Source organism: Sciurus carolinensis, chromosome 2, assembly GCF_902686445.1.
Source record: "Sciurus carolinensis chromosome 2, mSciCar1.2, whole genome shotgun sequence".
Taxonomy (NCBI): domain Eukaryota; kingdom Metazoa; phylum Chordata; class Mammalia; order Rodentia; family Sciuridae; genus Sciurus; species Sciurus carolinensis.
The window spans coordinates 104,365,676-104,379,594 of record NC_062214.1 but is presented as its reverse complement, the minus strand read 5'-3'; the positions used below and the strand labels follow the sequence as shown (position 1 = coordinate 104,379,594).

At 36.8% G+C, this 13,919-nt stretch overlaps 2 protein-coding genes across 2 annotated transcripts in view; one reads left to right on the top strand and one right to left on the bottom strand.

The window, feature by feature from the left end:
* Nucleotides 1-13,919, bottom strand: part of Shc4 (SHC adaptor protein 4) — a 121,449-nt gene that overhangs the window by 44,843 nt on the left and 62,687 nt on the right. Inside the window, exon 5 of the mRNA XM_047542411.1 lies at nt 4,248-4,301. Coding sequence (XP_047398367.1) covers nt 4,248-4,301 — 54 coding nt within the window. The remainder of the gene's footprint in view (nt 1-4,247; nt 4,302-13,919) is intronic.
* On the top strand, nt 7,963-9,068 carry Eid1 (EP300 interacting inhibitor of differentiation 1). Its single transcript, XM_047542412.1, has one exon. The coding sequence runs from the start codon at nt 8,035-8,037 to the stop codon at nt 8,608-8,610; it is 576 nt and encodes a 191-aa protein (XP_047398368.1). The 5' UTR covers nt 7,963-8,034; the 3' UTR covers nt 8,611-9,068.

Sequence of the window (13,919 nt, the reverse complement as noted above, 5' to 3'; positions counted from 1 at the left end):
ACATTTTAAATGAATGAATTGTACCATTGAAAGATAAGAGTACATTTAGGACATGATACTGAAGCAAGGACTTAAACACGAATGTTTCTGTTTCAAGAGAAAAGGAAAGCACTTCAGGAGGGAATACAATACATACTACATAGTTTAACAATTGTGGAGCCCATATTCTCTGCCTCTTGGGGAAAAAAATTGAAGATTAAAAGTTTAGAGCCAGGTTATGTCATTAAGAATAAAAAATGCAGATAGGGACTATGTTAGGACATAGGTAATGAAAATAACTGGGCGCTATGACTCCTATGTTGAAATTGAAATATTAGGGATTATGTGATCACAAAAGTGTCATAACTAAGGATATGGTATTGTGATTTCTCTGTTGTTCAAACAGATACAATGTACATCAGAAATTAAATGGATTAAAAGAGATGAGTTTTGTGGCTATTAGCTTGCATGTGTGCAGTGCAAGCTAACTTATGGAATAATAAAACAAAAATACAACACATTTATTTGATCGATATATAGACAAAAAAAATTCTTAAAAGGAGAACTCGTGAAATACTTAAGGTCAAAAATGCATGCTACCAACAAACACAATAAAAGCTACTTCAACATTCTAGCTTTTATTGAAAACAGTAAACTGATGAATGGTAAAATTTTAATAATTAAAGATGCTTTTTGTTATCTCAATTCTCAGGAAAAGAAACACATAATGCCATTTACAGATTAAAAGTATGACTCTCTAGAGGAAAGATGCAATCAACTGGCAGGAAATAAAAATCCATGTTTGTAATGCCCTCAAGGACAATCACTTAATAACCCACAGTGATTCATACAGGAAGCAGATATCAGGGTCAGCATAACTTGTTTTGAGTTATTTTTAAAAATAACACACACCTAAATAAATTTCTCATGTAAAAAGAAAAAAGGATTGATATATATCCTAAGTAAATGAGGTTGTGTCTATGAGCTTTGTTTTATATTAACTTAGAAGAAAAGCAACTGCTGAAAACACTCTCATTAAGTTGAAGAAGTGGCACGATGCCAGCAGTGTTGTCTGGTGCAATCGATGGGAAAGAGGTCATGGGACCTCTCCAGACCTCAGTTTTCCTTATCTTCAAAACAGTCCTCAACATTCTAATAACTTTAAAATTCTGTGACTGAAAACATCTGGGAGAGTTTGAAGAATGCTCAGAAGGATAGCACAAATAGCAGGGGAAATATTTTTAAATGTATTTAATTTTTGACATCCTTGCAATGCATTTTTGAAATGGAGAAAGCACATATGGCTATAGAAGCATTTCCACTCAGAGCTGATAGAAGGAAAACAAACTTTTTTGAGAAGACAGAAAATGTAAGGGTAAATAAAGGTCACAGGCAAGGAAGAATATTCTATTTTTGAAACTTGGAGAAAATCTGGTAGAAAGAAAATGTCTATGTTGGACCACAGAGACTTTTAAGTCAGCTTCCTACCCCTTGGACCCAGTTAGCTGTGAAGTTGTATATTAGCTCAGTGAGTATCCTAAAACAATTATGGATATACATCAGTAAAAGTTACATTTGTGACTGTGTGCCAGGCATTGTGCTAGCACTTTACATATCATTTCACTGAAGTTTTGCAACACTGTGAGGCAATAGGGATCATCCCCAATCTTACAGAGAAGAACCCTGAACCTTAGGTTAAATAAATCATGTAAATTGATTTCAACACCTGGCACTACACCACACTGCCTCCCAGACATGAGGGTAAAAAACTTCAGTGGGGTTTCTAATGCTAATGCTTAGGATGGATCCATATTACTATTTAAATCTGAATCAATAGGGACCAGCTGCAGAGACCATAGGGATTCCACTCAATTCAGCAAGTACATATTTTTTCACAGTGTGATAGAGATTTTTTTTTTTTTTTTTTTTTTTTTGCTGTTTGTTTTTGGTACAGACAGTGCTTTGGTGAGTTAAAAGAACTAAAGAAGGGCTTGGGTTGTGACTCAGTGGTAGAGCACTTGCCTAGCATGTGTGAGGTAGTTCCAAGTATGTGTGAGAAATCATGTAGGGCACACCTGGGGGTAGATGAGGGTTTGCACACCAATCCTGAAATGATGGCAACTCTTGAAATTTGAAAAGGGTACTTTAGACCAAACACCAATAGTATTTGTTATTTGTTATAGAGTTATTTTTCATTCTACACTTAAAGAACACAAGAAAAGTATGTGAGTTCCTTCATGTATGACCAAGCTATAATTGGTTAAGGAAAGGAATTCATGCTGGTGTTTTTCAGCTTGGATTCATTGAACCATCTCTGCTACGCAACCCTTGATGTCACTCCTGAGGACAGATTAAAAGGCTGGGTAAATCAGAGTCTAGAGCTACTACTAGGCTCACATAGCAGCTGTAAAGCACCAGCCATCTTGCATGCCCCGTTTGCTAAAAAATCCACAATTAGCCACCCATGGAGTCCGTTGGGGGCAGGGGAGTAGAGCTCTTAAATTTTGGTTCATTTGTATTTGGTGTCATTGTGGGATTAATATATTCATTTGAAAATAACTGCCCCCAAAACCAAAAGATAAGGAAGTGGTGAAGCCTAAAAGGAAAAACTGCATATCTTAAAAAGTAAACAAATAAACAATAATCCTGTAAAGATCATTTTTCTTTCATATGCTTCAAAGAAATTCCAAAGGCAGGTTGTCTTGGTCGATATGCTTAAATACTTTTGAGTCACTGCTAGCCAAAGTGAAAAAAAGTAATTTCTGAAGATTTCTTAAATGGATTAATTTCAACGGCACTTAGCTATATGCTTCACACACAAGAACGCTACATAAACACCTAAGTAAAAGAACCTGCTCACACACGTTAGTAGACAGTAAATCAATCAGTAACTTCCAAACTTTATTTTCTTTTAGGGTACACAATCATGTTTTTCTTTTACATATTTATCATAGAGTTTAAACCAAATCAAAACATTGCAGTGATAATATCTGCCAGATTTAGGTGTTGTTTTGTTTTGTTTTTAATTACCCTTTCATAGCTATCTTGGGTTTCTCGATTATGTGGCTCATCATTTATAACTCTAAGTTTTATTCCTCATTTAAAAGCAAGAAACTGAGCCAGGTATATTGGCACACGACAGTAATCCCAGCAGCTCAGGAGGCTGAGGCAGGAGGATCACAAGTACAAAGCCAATCTCAGCAACTTAGCAAGGTCCAAAGAAAATTAGCAAGACTCCTTCTTGAAATAAAAAATAAAAAGGGAATAAGGCTCAATGACTAAGCGTCCCTGGGTTCAACTCCTGGTTCAAAAAAAAAAAAAAAATGGTGAGAAACTGAATGGAATGAATAAAAAATAATAGCTGTCAAAATGGATTTAACTGGCTCATTTCTGAAGGACATGTTTAATACTACTACATACCCAGAATGTATTATCTCCTCTGCAAAGTATTTGTTGTCTACCTATATTCTCCATTTGTTTCCTTGATATTATCGATGTTCATTATTTAATTAATACTTTGCCATTGTCTAAACTTCCAAATGTTTACAGGTACAAGAAAATGGCCAATAATATCACTGAGGAACAAATCTGATCTTCTGTTCTCTCAGTTTAAACAGATTTGTTTCTTGTTCAGTCACAGACTCCATAACTTCAATGCTCCTATCCAAAGACTCTGTTCCAGAAATGATGCAGAAGGGAGCGAAGGAATGACACTCCATTCCACAAAGTAGAGTTGGAGAGAGAATCCAGCATAATTTGTGGGCTATGAACCCCACATGGTTTCTTGATAGAGCAGAATTATAAGTTCTCTCTGCCCAGTTAAGCTTTTCCTCCATGGGTTTTTGCAAAACCATTCTAGAGTAAGCCTTACTTGATAGCCAGGACGGCAAATAGGCTTCCTTCATATACTAAGTCCAATTAATTAGCCTGCCTGGAACTTTGTGTTGAGAAGAATTCTGAGAGAGGAGTGGCAACACATGTATAACAGACATACTTGCTTTTCATAGTCTTGGATGCTTTCAACAAGAAGCTTTACAGATGACAACTCCATGGTTAATGACACAATGAAGTACTGTGAGCTCATCTACTAATCCAAATATTTTTAAATTCAGTGACAAAATATTTTGCCCGAGTCAAATTTTATTACTTGTTACATGTAGTTATTAACAAAACATAATAAGATATTTGGAAAAGACATATAGTGGCTAACAGGCTTTACTTGAAAGTTCTTTTAACTCCTGAAATAACTTTTATGAATCCATACTTACCGGATCCCCTCCAGAAGCAAATGAAATTGACTGCATATGATGATTTGCAATAATCTGAAAGATAAGCAAATTAAACATGTATAATCCTATAAATTATTATTCCTAGTTATGTATAGTCTAATAGAAATGGACATACATATATCTGTTTTGTTTTCACCTTTTTAGCACTCCTTTGGAAACCACCCCACCCATATTCCAAAATAATCCTTTTTTTTATTGTTTTTTGTACTGGGAATTGGACTCAGGACCTTGTATATGTTAAGTACATGCTCTGCCACTGAGCCACCCACCCCCATAATCTAACTGAAACCATAAGGTTCAGGTGGATTTGAAATGCCCATCTCACTGCCCCTCCCCACCTAGCTGGACATGTGATTCATGTCTATCCAATCAGAAAATACCATCTCTCTGGATATAAAGGCAATCAACCTTTCTGGAAGGAACTGAAATGGATAATAAAATGCATCTTTCTCTGGCTTTAAGGATCTTGTAAGCCCTAGGTTTCCGAGGATCATCTTTTGCTATGAGGGAAAAGCCTGCTGGACTCCAAAGTTTCCCTCTGGAGATACAGCTGAGAGTTAAAAACAGGAAAAAGTCTGATGGGAACATTTGTTCCATCACTTTGACCAATATATTTTCTCCCTTCCATTTATATTTTTACATATGTTTCTATTTATTATTTTTTGCATAGTTTGAATTTGCCATCAAGTGGATATGTACTAAGAATATTAAGACTGCTAACATCAAGTAAGACTAGACAAGTGAACTGCATTAGTAAGTCAAGAAGATTGTCCCTTTTACTTGAGATTCTAGTTTGTTTGCTGGTTTGGAAACCACAGTAAAATGACCAATTTAAAGAGATAATTTGCTACACTGTTTTTAAGGTTCATTAAAATACCAATTATACACTGTTGACTAATCCTGTTTTCAGAACTGTGTGTGACAGACTCTATTACAATGACATATATATAACTAATTCTACTCCTAGACATATATCCAATAGAATTGAGTAAATATGTGCAACAAAAGATAACCTCAAGAAAGATAATAACTTCCCTGTTTATAATAACCCTAAACTGAAACAATTCCAATGATGACCACTGTGATATTCAAACAAAAGACTACTACATAGTAATGATGTGTTTGTTAAACAAAAGAATTCAAACACAAAAAATATATATTGCATGATTTAATTTATTTAAGTTCAAAAATAGACCAAATTATCTTATTGTTTTTGCAGTCAGGATAGTGGTTATTTCTGAAGCACAGGAAGAGGGGGCAAGTGGTTTTCTGGGATGGTCCAAATGACCTGGGTAGTGGTTACACAAATATGCTCATTTTATAAGTTACATAATTATTTATTCTCTTTTCTATATTTAGATTTCACTAAAAACAAAAAATATACAAAGATCAATGTCATTACCATGTATCAGCAACAGGTGATTAGACACTATCTAGGGGACAAAGTCAGAGGAACGTTTTACACAATGGTGTAATTATTTATAAAACTAATAAGAATCATGTAAATCTTTTTAGAAACTTTGTTGAAGGGTATAATATTTGAATAAGTAGAAATATGCATATCACCTTATAGATGAAAAGATAACATAAAGATGTCAATTTTCTTCCTTAAATTAAGCCATAAATCCCATCTAATACTAAAAATATGCTACCACTGTCATTAAAGGAACTTTTCAAGCTGCTTCTAAATTAATATGGAAGAATAAATGTGGAAAAACAGCTTAAACCATTTTTTAAAGAACAAGTACATAAAAATTCCCTCATCAGATAGTAGAACTATAAAAAGACATTTAGGCTGCTTCTAAAACTCATAGGTAGAATAAATGTGCAAGAAGAGCTAACACAATTTTTTTAAAGAGCAAAAACAAGATTTTCCTTATCAAAGAGCATACACATTACTGAAGTGTGAAAAAGTCAGGAAGAAAAAGATATACGTAAAAAAAAGCTTAAACTTGATTAAAGACTAAATTTAAGACTTTTTATACAAGACCCCTTAAACGAGACAAACAGGAGTCAGAGAATGTATTTCGAAAAATGAAAAAACAAAGTATTCACATGCAGAATTAATAAGGAATTCTCATAATTCAATAAGAAAAAGAAGATCAGTTAATTCACAGAGGGAACACAAATGTTAAATAAATCATACTTGTTATAGTTTGGATATGAGGTGTCCCCCAAAAGCTCACATGCGAAACAGTGCAAGAAAGTTCAGAGGACAAATGTCTGCGTTGTGAGAATCTTGATCCAATCAGTGATTTAATCCTCTGATAGGGATTGACTGAGTAGTAACCGGTGTGGTAGGGTGTGGCTGGAGGAGGTGTGAATTGGGGCGTAGCTATGGGTATACATTTGTATCTGACTAGCAGATTCTCTCTGTGCTTCTTGATCACCATGATGTGAGCTGCTTCCCTCCACCGTCTCCTGTGGTATGGAACCGGCCTTCTAAGGACTAAGACCTCTGAAACCATGAGCACTAAATAAACTTTTCCTCCTCTACAGTTTGCTGGTCAGATCATTTAGTCATGGCAGCGAAAAAGCTAAAACAATACTGAAATATAACCAAACTCCAAGAAACTAATGCCATGAAGAATAAGACAGGAAACCATTAAGCTGATAAAATCCTTGAAGTCCAACAAAATCATATTGTGCAAAGGCTGTGGATAGTCTCAAACACACTGGCTTCAAATTTGTAGAGCAACTTCAGAGAGAAATTCGACAGGCTGTATTTAAACTGACATATGTATACCCTACGATTCCACCTTTCCACTTTTAGGTATTTATTTTAGAAAAACATTGGCACATGTGAATGTTCATTTAGCCATTGTTTATAACATCAAAACACACACACACACACACACACACACACACACACAGCTGGCGTTGTGGCTCAGTGGTACAGCACTTGCCTAGCACCACATAAAAATAAACAAAAGAAAGGAAAAAAACCCACAGATTATCTGTCCGTAAGATCAACTACAGTATATTTACATAATTGAAAAAAAAGTTAAATCTTCATGACATTTTTGTGACTTATTTTCCCTTTAAATTAAAGTCAGGTTACAATACAAACAAAAAATCCACAAAACCTATTTTTTCTACAAGTTACGTGAAGATTCATGTAAATACAAAATGGGGGGGGGGGGGTGTCTTAAAAACTAAGCACCAAATTGATAAACGTGAAAAGGTAGCTCCTGGGAGAAGATATAGGACCAAGCATTTCTTTGCAGATTTTTTAAAAGAATAGTATGTTACTTGCTAATTTAACTTTTTAAATGACAAAAAAGAGCAGACTGGGTCATTTGTTAATATGTTGCCCTGTGGTTGCAGATATTGTCTGGTTCGGCGACGTGGACGCAAGAATCATTTAAGCATAGATAAAAGGTAATTAAAGGTTCGATTCGACTGCCAGCGGGGAGGGAGAGGGAGGGAGTGGGCTGGGATTCTGAAGTGCTGCTACCGAGGCCACGTATTTTACAGCATCACAAGCAGAAATACGGTTAGGCAACGCAAAGACTACGTGATGCTCTTGGATACAGTCTCTACGCAGAGTTCAGACGGTCAAAACAGAACCTGCCCGGCCACGCTAACATTCCCTGAGGAACAAGAGCGACTCCCACCACAGTTGCGCGCATAACAGGATGCGTCGTGAGGCAACGCGCGTGCGCATGGAATTACGCAAGCGCAGCGTTTGCGCAGGCGCACAACCCCACGGCCGCGCATCTTCTAATTTGCTGAAAGCCCTTTGCAAGACTGAGCGGTTTCAACAATGTCGGAAATGGCAGAGCTGTCCGAGCTGTATGAAGAGAGCAATGACCTACAGATGGATGTGATGCTTGGCGAGGGTGACCTTCCGCAGATGGAGGTAGGCAGCGGGAACCGGGAGCCATCCTTGAGCCCCTCCCGCAACGGGGCCCCGCCACAGCTGGAGGAGGAAGGCCCAATGGAGGCGGAGGAGGCCCAGCCAATGGCGGCGCCAAAGTGGAAACGCGGCCTGGCTATCCGGCCCAACCCTGGGGAACAGCCGGGCCAGATCGCGGGCCCAGACTTCGAGAGCGAGGACGAGGGCGAGGAATTTGATGACTGGGAGGACGACTACGACTATCCCGAAGAGGAGCAGCTGAGTGGGGCGGGCTACAGAGTGTCAGCCGCCCTTGAAGAAGCCAACAAGATGTTTCTGAGAACATCCCGAGCAAGAGAAGCAGCCCTGGATGGCGGGTTTCAGATGCATTATGAGAAGACCCCGTTTGATCAGTTAGCTTTTATCGAAGAGCTTTTTTCACTTATGGTGGTCAATCGTCTGACCGAAGAACTCGGTTGTGATGAGATTATTGATAGAGAGTAGTTAAATGCTGATAAGAGGGGGAAACTACTTGAGGAGAGACCCAACTTTCCGCTGTTCTTTGGGTTCATTTCAAATAGATCTGTGCCAATGAAAAACTTGATCTTTGAAAAAAAAAAGTTGGTTTTTGTTTTTCAGAATAAAGGACAGTAGGACAGTGATTGCACAGTTGTGAAAAGGAAAAGAATCATGAAAGAAAAGGCGGTCTTAAGACTGTTGAAAATGTGTTTTCCAAGAAAGTCCTGAAATACCTATGGCTTTGACTTTGTTATTGATCAAGATTATTTTCCTTCCATTGGGGAAGATATCTTTCTGTTAGGCTGTAAAGATGGTTTTACAAGAGTAAATCATGACCAAGACAAACTGCTGATACAAAAGCCCACTGATAGGAATTATAGGAGGAAAAAAAAAAACATACATAAGATATCTTGAGTTATTTGGACTGAAAACCTGTTGAGAAACTCAAAATTCTACTTCGTGATCTAGCCAAGTCATGGTTATCAAAGGCTAAATTTGCAGTGTGAGATGAATTGAGTATTCATTTACAAAAGGATTAGTGAATTATATGTATCACATGTGCTATATCTTAAAATGTTTCCAAGAGCATCAAAAATTTTGTACATGTATTCTGATCATTTATAAAGCTATGATCAATAATTCAGGAAAATCCATTGTCATGACTTTTAAAATCAAAAATTAATGTCTTTTTACAAAGTTTCAAATTTAGACATTAAAATGTATATGAAAGTACAAAAAAGTCAACTTATTTCTAATACCCTTATATACTAGGGAAGTTTTGCTTTGCTGTTTTTCATTTAACTTGACAGGTGAAAGACTGTTGAACGTCATATTGTAACAACTGTTGATGAAAATTGTCAAGTGAAAGGAAAGCCCTCTATCTTTAAAAAGACTATATGCATAATTATGCTGTCAACCTTTGAAGGTTTTAAACCTGCCCAGAAATTCACCTCAGTATCTGAAGTTTCCCTCTGTCTCCTCCTCTAATTAAACTTGTTATTCCTTATGCACCAGCATTGGAGATAATAAAATTTCTTGTTCTGTGTATTTTGTTTGGCTAATAGTATTGCATATATACTTTGTATGCTACTTTTTATTGTGTTTCACTGCATCCATTTCATGATTTAAAAAGCCAACATTTTAAGAGGAAATGATCCAGCTCCAAGGTGATTTACAAATTAATTTCTGGAAATCAAACCATTATTACCTATAAGAATTTGCCTACCTAAGGAAACTTGTCTTGTCATTGAGCATGTTACTTGGTTATTAAAAGCCCAAAGTTCCATGCAAGTAAGTTATCAGAAGGCTGTGCCAAGTAAAATGAGTATATCAGCAGGCTTACCATGAATAATAAAAGGGTTCCACGGATGGCAGTTAAATTCAGAACCAATGTAATAGGACCACTCAGATCTTTACAGTCAACCTGTCTTTTGGTGTGGGATAGTCCTATAAACTACAGGACTGATAAGGATAGTAAGATAAATAGGGCTTGGTTGGGAAGGGGAGGGAGAGAGGAAGGAAAGACTAGAAAGGAGTTATGTTGGTCCTTAATCCTGCTGCCTCTCCATACCTCCGGTCTTCCTTTTGTTTCTTATATAGCTTGTAGCTACAGTCAGGTGAGTCTGGGTAGATAAACAAATTAACAGGGTGGCGGGATGCCAGTGTACAATAAACTGACTGGTTGTGTTTACCTTCAGATAAAGGTGGCAGGAAAGACAGGCTCAGAAAAAAATCTCTGAGGTCTACAAACAAGTTGAGATTGTTTCTGGGACTGAGTGAGGAGCATTGTAGGTTCATCTCTGGGAGAAACACCTGGGCTCTGCAACTAACGGATGGTTTGTTCTTAAAAACAGCCAAGCACAATGGCATAGGCCTGTAATCCCAGTGACTCAGGAGACTGAGGGCAGAAGAATTCCAAGTTAAAAGCTAACCTCAGCAATTTAGTAAAACTGTCCCAAAATGGAAAATTACAGCTTGGGATGTAGCTCAGTGATAGAGTGCCCCTGAGTTCAATCCTAAGTAACAAAGCTATAAGCTGAGGCCACTGAAATAGTTGTTCATATTTACTGAAAATAGAAAATGGTAACATTTTCTAATTTGTATTTTTTTAATGTTTGTCACAAAAGGGAACCAGACTTCCTGATTCAAATTTGGACTCTACTTTGGTAATAGTAAATTCATCTCTCTGACTTGGGTCCTAAACTGAAGAAAGTAATTGGATGTGCCTTACAAATTATGAGGATTAAATGCATCTATAGATATAAAAGATGTATATCTGTATAGATATATGTATACATTCAGTGGAAACTCAAGAAGGGAGTTCTGGGGAAATTTATTTTGCAAGGGGGAGGGGAATTGGGGTGGGAATAGAGAATTTAAAGAAATTTAAACATACAGAGTGTGATTGGGGTTGTCTATTTTCCAGATTATATGTATGTATGTATGTCTCCATATGTATTATGTTTCCTTAGATCAGATGTCCCACATTGGCTACCCCAGGTCTAGTTTGTTTGGCTCATGCTAATAATTTTAATTTAATGACAGACCAATCTCTCGATTCAGAAATACCACCTAAAAACAGGTTTTCAAGTTTTATTTTCCCAAAAGTGGGATATATGCCACCCCTGAACTAGTCCTATGTTGCAAAATACATCCGATTCACCTTTAGGAAGGTACTCTGTTTGCCAGGTTCTCCAGTGTCACTTCCCCATTATAGTGGCAAGTAGCACCCATCATTTACCATTGTGCTTGCACCCCTGTTTTTTCTTATACCTGGATAGTTTGCATTGCCTGACTGCCCTCTAGGTATTTGAAGCTGTCTCTCCTCATGGAGACTAAATGATATATCCATTTCTTAATGACCTTTTTAAAAAAATCTGTTTATTATCTTTCTCAATAGCTGTTAGAATTGGTGACAATTGTAGAAAATGAATCAATTGTGGGAGTAGGTTTTTGCTTAAGGCCCCAAAACATTATAGTCTCTTTATAGTTTTACTTTCCTCGATTATATTACTTGTGGTCAACTGCAGTCTGAGGATATTAAATGGAAAATTCCAGAAGTAAATGATTGAAAAATCTTATTGCACACCATTCTGATTAGCATGATAAAATCTCATGCTGTCCTGCTCGATCCTATACAGAATCTCGATCATCTTTACCCAGCATATCCACATTGTATGTCCTCTACAGTAACTTAGTAGCCCTTTCAGGATCAGTGAATCCACTATCATGGTGTCTTTGTGGAAGTAATCCTTATTTTACCTCAGGCCACAAAACAAAATAGTAGTAAGGTAGGCAATTTGGATATGCGAAAGAGAAGTCATAAAATGTGTCCCTTAAGTGAAAAGTTTAAGTTTTTGACTTAGTAAGGAAAGGAAAAAATTCTATGCTGAGGTTACTATGATCTACCTTAAGAACAAAACAGGATATATACGGTTTGGTTTGCACTGGGGTTTCAGGCATGTACTGGGGTCTTGGAACATATCCCCCACAGATAAGGCAGAACTACTGTATTAAAGTATGTCAAAAAAGCCTGTTGCTCAAATTTTAAAATAAGGAATGTGTAAAACTCATATAACTTGCCTTTCCAAGATGTATTTTCTCACCCCAAAATATGGTAGTTTTTAAACATTACATGTTTAATACAATTTTATTTTCTGCCTTTGAAGCACTATGAAACATTTTCTAGGAGTAAATGGTTATATTCTTAATGTTCTCAGTGACTGAAGGTAGATGGGGCTGCCTAACCAATAGATGCTACCATCTATGAATATATCCATAAACTTGAACCTGTTTATGTTTTCATTCCAACGTGTATCTTTAGAAGTTGAGGAGAGGGGGGAGGCATTCACATTTCTTTTTATTTATTTATCTTAGAACTTCCAGGGATAGCTTTCTTTAAAGATTTAATTAATAAATTCTTTTCTCATGCTACATTGATAATGTCTTTCTTCTTTGCTGCCCTCACCCCTTGAACATTTTAGTTACCCTTTCCATGAGATGTATAAAGTTTCTTGAATTGACGCATCCATGTTGGTACATCTCTACCTTTTTCCTCTAGTCATCTCCCAGCACTGCAAAATAACTCAAAATCAGTCTTGAGTCTGAGATCAGTGAGATCCTAACTTTGGTCCCCACTCCAGCAGTGGGCTGAACATAAACCCACTCAGTACTACCAGTGTAGAAAATATGTGAGCTATTCTCAGAGACAAATCATTGCTATAGCTGCCAGCAGTAGAAGCTACCCATACCCATTCCTCTAGCTTTGTGTGAACTGAAAAGATGATGGGCATGCAGTAATGCCACCTCTAACTGCTATGACCTGAAGAAGATGGTAGAGAAGGAAGTAAATGCCGAAAATAAACTATGCCCACCACATGAACCACAATTCTATTGTTCATAAATTCCATTTATTTCAAGCACCATTCAAGGGGCCATTTTTAAAAAATGATCATTCAATTCTGCACATAAGGCTGTCACCATAATGTTTCCAGCTTTTCCTGCTCTTCCTGCCTTAAAAATTTCTGAGGTAATTCAAGAGCTCCTAAACACATATCTCATGACTAAGAGCATTGAGCCTCTATGGTCACCATACCAATGGGTGAGAACTAAAACTAAATTTTATAGCCACAGATCTCTTGAGGTCAAAGCATATGAATGCCTTAATGTTTCATCTTCCACCCAGATGCTTTGCATCTTCCAGGTACAGGACAAAATGTTTTGCTGTCATTATACCAATGGTATCACCTCTCCTGGACAATCAGTCAAGATCCAACTAGATGGGAGTCTATTTTGAATTGTTTCATATTAAGTATTTTCCTCTGAGATGTTTTATCTTAATGCATCAGCAATGTATTTTATTCCATTTTAATTAAGAAAAAATAAAACAGCCCTCAAAAACATGTACACCTAAGTTACTGAGAGTTTTATAATTTTATATATTTTATTATGCTTTCCCCATTAAGTACTGAGTACACATATGAAAAATGTCTCTGAGAAGGAATAAGTAAATAACAATAGTAGGTACCATGTGACTGGCACTGTACTAAATGATTTACATCCATTATCTCATTTAATCCTATAGCCCTATGAGACACTGTTAAGTTCCATCCTCTCAGAAACCCTACGATAGTCCTGTAACCTCATTTTCTGTTCTCTTCACCCATACCCCAGATATCTCAGAAAGATTTCTCAATTTTCCTTCTGTTTGCCTTCTTCCTTCTTCAACTTACTTAGGAGTTAATATCTGACCATAATTGTGACTGGTAGTTATGATTCTGTGCAAGTAGAATTAC

Coding starts and splice junctions, on each gene's coding strand:
- Eid1 (XM_047542412.1), top strand. CDS start 8,035: ATGTCGGAAATGGCAGAGCTGTCCGAGCTGTATGAAGAGAGCAATGAC.